At 39.9% G+C, this 4,723-nt stretch overlaps 1 protein-coding gene across 2 annotated transcripts in view; it reads right to left on the reverse strand.

Moving 5' to 3' along the window:
• The window catches only part of znf277 (zinc finger protein 277), an 8,956-nt gene extending 4,437 nt beyond the window's left edge, over positions 1–4,519 (reverse strand). The window contains exons 1-6 of one of the 2 annotated variants that reach the window (XM_007541314.2): positions 4,409–4,519; positions 3,429–3,645; positions 3,262–3,350; positions 2,663–2,745; positions 2,101–2,192; positions 1,504–1,614 (exon numbers count right to left, since the gene is read on the reverse strand). In XM_007541314.2, the coding sequence (XP_007541376.1) occupies positions 1,504–1,614; positions 2,101–2,192; positions 2,663–2,745; positions 3,262–3,350; positions 3,429–3,645; positions 4,409–4,439 (623 nt within the window). In that variant the 5' untranslated portion in view covers positions 4,440–4,519. Of the gene's footprint in view, positions 1–1,503; positions 1,615–2,100; positions 2,193–2,662; positions 2,746–3,261; positions 3,351–3,428 lie in introns of both variants that reach the window. The other variant, XM_007541313.2, reaches the window with a different exon arrangement.
• Positions 4,520–4,723: the final 204 nt, after the last annotated feature.

Genomic DNA, 4,723 nt, shown 5'->3' on the forward strand with positions numbered 1-4,723 from the left:
ATACTTTCTAAGGCTGCTGTAGGATCTGTGCATATCACCACCCGGTCTGGTTGAACCTCCTCTACCCACTGGAAGCTTAATATACCTGCCTGTTGTGACTTTTTTACACTCATGTTGTTCGGTATATTTGCATGATGTTAAGCATAATTTACATGATGATTATTATTAATTGTATTGAACATGATTGTATATAATTACAAAGGTGAAGTGAAATATATTTAAGTGCAAGACATGATTTATTTGAATAGAGGAAGTCTTTTATTTTGAAGAATGCTTAAGGATCTGTTACTGTTTTGTCACTATCTTGCTTTGGTGACTTTTGATTGCTATTGGTTACGAACAGCTGTTGCCCGTTATCAGCTGACGCTGTTGTTTTCCTCTTCAATAAATACAGAACAGAAAGGTTCAGTAAAAGAAATGCGAGCCTCCGTCTTGTTTGAGAAGAAGCTTTACTCCGTAACATTTTGGTGCCGAAACCCAGGAATAAGGATTTTTTTTTTTTTTTTCTGAACGAAGTGAAGCTACGGCTCAGTTTAGCAGCCAACATGACGGACATTTGACCAAGGAGAGTGATAGGGTGCTGCGCCAGATGACCTGGCCTCCACAGTCACCGGTCCTGAACCCAGTAGAGATGGTTTGGGGTGAGATTGGCCACAGAGTGAAGGCAAAAGGGCCAACAAGTGCTAAGCATCTCTGGGAAATCCTTCAAGACTGTTGGAAGACCATTTCAGGTGACTACCTCTTGAAGCTCATCAAGAGAATGCCAACAGTGTGCGAAGCAGTAATCAAAGCAAAAGGTGGTTACTTTGAAGAACTTAGAATATAAGGCGTATTTTCAGTTATTTCACACATTTTTGTTAAGTATATAATTCCACATGTGTTAATTCATAGTTTTGATGCCTTCAGAGAGAATCTACAATTTTCATAGTCATGAAAATGAAGAAAACTCTTTGAATGAAAAGGTGTGTCCAAACTTTTGGTCTGTACTGTAAATGTGATTAAAAACCAAAATCAGACGACTTCTACAACTGAGTAAGACTTTCCACTATTATTAAAGATACTGAGGTGAACTGAGTTCATGTTAGGCATGTACTAGAGATTATACTTGGAGAAAAGGTGCAAGTCCACAATGCAAATTTACACAGTAAAGTGAGACACGATTGTGCGTGCGTGTGTGCGGGCAACTGTTCTCATGACAGATGTCCTGACAGTATGGGAAAAAAACAAGACTAGTTTTTTTTTTTACATCAACTTCTACCATGTTTTAAGCCTACATATTGGGTTCTAGTTGTGCACAGTGAGGAACCTCAGAGAAATCCAGGCTTCAGATGGTGTCCTTTGTGGTTTCTCCCCGCCCCCAACGTCCGATTAAAAATAAAACACCATATTTCCAAAGTTATTCTCTACATTGTAACCATTTGACGCTGCTTATCTGTGGATGATTGAAAAATCTATTTAGCAGTTTTGTCAGAGAAACCAAGCTGCTATAGAGTCAGTTCTTACTTGTCTAGTTTATATTGTAGTGTGTCCAAGAACTCATTGCAGTACACAATGTTATCTGGCAGCCCAATGCTGAATGAGTGTTCTCTGGCCATGTGGTTCAGCAGACATGCCCTGAACACAGAATATGGAAAGGATCAATAATACGATAATAATTAACATTTGAGTAGAGCTCAAATGAACAGCTTTGAGTAGAGCTGTTCGAACTTGTCCACATTTCCTTAAATGAAATCAAATGACATCAGACTTATATAGTATTTTTCAGGATCCTCAAAGACACTTGCAGTCATTCCCATTCATGCACATATTCACACATTTATGATGGCAAGCTACTGGACCGTAGCCACTGGGGCAGACTGACAGCAACAAGCCATCGGTCCTTCTGATCACCCTCAGCAGGCGAGGTGGGTGAAGTGCTTTGACCACAACGACAGACGGTTGGAGCAGAGATCAAACAGGTGACCCACCAATTGCAGGGAGAACTTCTGCTATCGGAGTTTGTTTGTAGGACTTAAGGAGTCGCCACTATCACCCAATCATCCTTACAAATCACACATGTCCTTATACACTCTCTTAGTGTTGACCCTGGTGCGTTCTCACCTGTTTCCAGTGCACTCCTCACTGCAGAATAAACAAAGACGATGGAAGTAGCAGTCGTCACGCTCCTTCTGTTGTTGCTCTAGGACCTCCTCCTAAAGTAAAGTGTTATTTTTAAGAAAGCAAATCTGAGAGAATTTTATAAACTGACAGAACTCTGATGTGCTCTGACACATCATCTATTAGCAGCAGTAAGTATGCACATATATAGTATATCATTTTTACAGTTTGTAGCTGTGTGCCGTACTTCGTTTCAGCAGTCACTGTTTTAAAGCGCTTAAGGAATTTTGACCCAGGAATGGAATGCAAGAAATTACATTACAGAGACTAAATTTGTGGGGATCAATAATATAATCTGCAATAGCTGCAATCCTGCAATAAATTTCTGTCCCTGCCCTCACCTGATACATATTCTGCAACATACAAAAACAACAATTTATTGTAGTATTTTTTTTGTTGTTGTTTACAATGAACCATCAAAACTGATGACACCATATTTCCAAAGATGTAGCTGAAAAACTGTCCCAGTTGTCTTTTTAAAAAGTGTTGGGTTGCTGATCCTCACCAGTCGTTTCTGCTGGAGCCTCTCTCTAAGGATCCGGTCCTCTGGGAGGACATCACATAGCAGGAAGTAATCCTCCTGTTTCTCTGCAAGGTAAATAACTTGCTATCAGCAGTTAAGTCGTGTTCACAAACTTTCCTTTTTTAGACTGATTAAAGCCTAAATGAAAAGTGAATTCTGGCTTTTCTCTGTCAATCAATCAATCAAGTTTATTTGTACAGTGCTTTTCAGCAACAGGGCAGTTCAAAGTGCAAACATTTAAACATCATAAACACATCATACAGTCAACAGTTGTGAAAACCAGTAACAGACATTACATTTTGTCAAGTGCCATTGTTGAAATCATCAATACACATTCAACATGTTGGTTAATGTTCCTTTTTTTATTATACTAAAGCAACTCTAAACAGGTGGAATTCTAGACTTGATGTAAAGGAAATCATGTTTCAGCTGTTTTGCAGTTTTCTGGAAGTTTGTTCCAGATTTGAACAAACTTCCAGAAGCTGAATGCTGCTTCTCCATGTTTGACACTAAATATTAATTACATTGTCATGATGTCTCTCTTGAGGAGGTCATGAATTGTTGTGTTCCAATGGACTCACCAACTGGGCCAGTGGAATTAGTCTTTATGACACTGCAGAAATCTGTGACTGGTTGTTCAAGGAACCTGCCCTTCCAGTAAACCAAGTACCTGACAAAGTGAACTCAGACAGCTCAGTGTGGTCACATATACATTTCTGTAACTCCACACAAAGGAAAAGAGCCCTACCTTGGGAGGCTGGCTATGAGCTTGATATCAGCGATGATCAGCTTGTGTTCCAGCAGCAGGTGTCTGAGCAGGGTGTCTTTCTGCAGCAGCGGGACAGACTCGGAGCAGAACAGACAGACCAGCAGCTCATCACTGGGATGCTGCACCACAATGGGAGTGCTGGGACTTCCAGCTCCAAGCTCTGGAAAACTCAAAGGTTCCAATATGCTGTCCCTGCCTGAAGGATAGTCATTTAAAACAAATCTAAAGGAGGGCTTACTAACGTGCATAAATAAGAGCAAACACAGCAGAGACCTAAGGAATGAATCTGACAGACGAAAATAAAATTTATGAACATGAAAGGTCGGAGTAAGCAAAGGCTAATTTCTAATATAGATCTTCTCTAATTATCTATTAGTCAATAGACAAATTAATAGTTAATCAAACCTTTGAGGCTAACCCTTTTCAGATCATAGTTCTGCAAAAAATAAAAAACAAAAATTGCGAACACACTTAAAAGTCGATTGAGTGAGTTCACTGACCCTGTGTGAATAATAATGGAAAGCTTTATTCCACCTAATGCATGCATACATGCTGGTGTTGGTCCTTTGTATTATTGTACTTTATCAAGTCCAAGAGAGAGTTTGTGTACGGGTATGAATTTGATCTGTGGGCTTGTCTTAAAATTGAGTTAAATGTGAATTCGTTTCAACTAAACTGAACTTAAGATCCTTTTTGATGTACAATAGAGCTGTGGGCTCCGAAAGATTCAAACCCCTTTTTTCACAGACTAGCTGCTTTCTGGCTGCCTTTTTAAATGTACAGAGACAATAACAGCATGTCAAAAGGTTTAAATCAAAAGCTAATGTATGCAGTGAAGGATGAATTGAAAAGTGAATGTAGTTCCTGCTGCTTTCGTTCACTACCACACAATGTGCGTACTTAAAACATATCAACTCTTTCAGTGAATAGCCACAGCCAGGTGTCAAACTTTAACATACCACAGTCTGCTGTTCGCTCGCAGGCGGCCATAACGGATTTTACGTAGGGATATTTTTCCTTTGTGTTTTTTTGGCGATTGGCAAACCAACTTAAAGGGCATTTACCGCCACCTACCGGACTGGAGTGTAGACGTCAATTGATAATCAGAGGGAATTTATTACATCAAATAGTGTCATACATACCTGCCAAGTCCCTTTTTTTTGGACGGGAACGGCCGTATTTTCCCCCTCTTTCCCGCCGTGCTCCCGTATTATTATCTTCCCGTATTGTAACATATTCCCCCCTACGGTGTGTGTGTGTGTGTGTGTGTGTGT

The sequence above is a fragment of the Poecilia formosa genome, unplaced genomic scaffold, assembly GCF_000485575.1.
Source record: "Poecilia formosa unplaced genomic scaffold, Poecilia_formosa-5.1.2 Scaffold601, whole genome shotgun sequence".
Lineage (NCBI taxonomy): Eukaryota > Metazoa > Chordata > Actinopteri > Cyprinodontiformes > Poeciliidae > Poecilia > Poecilia formosa.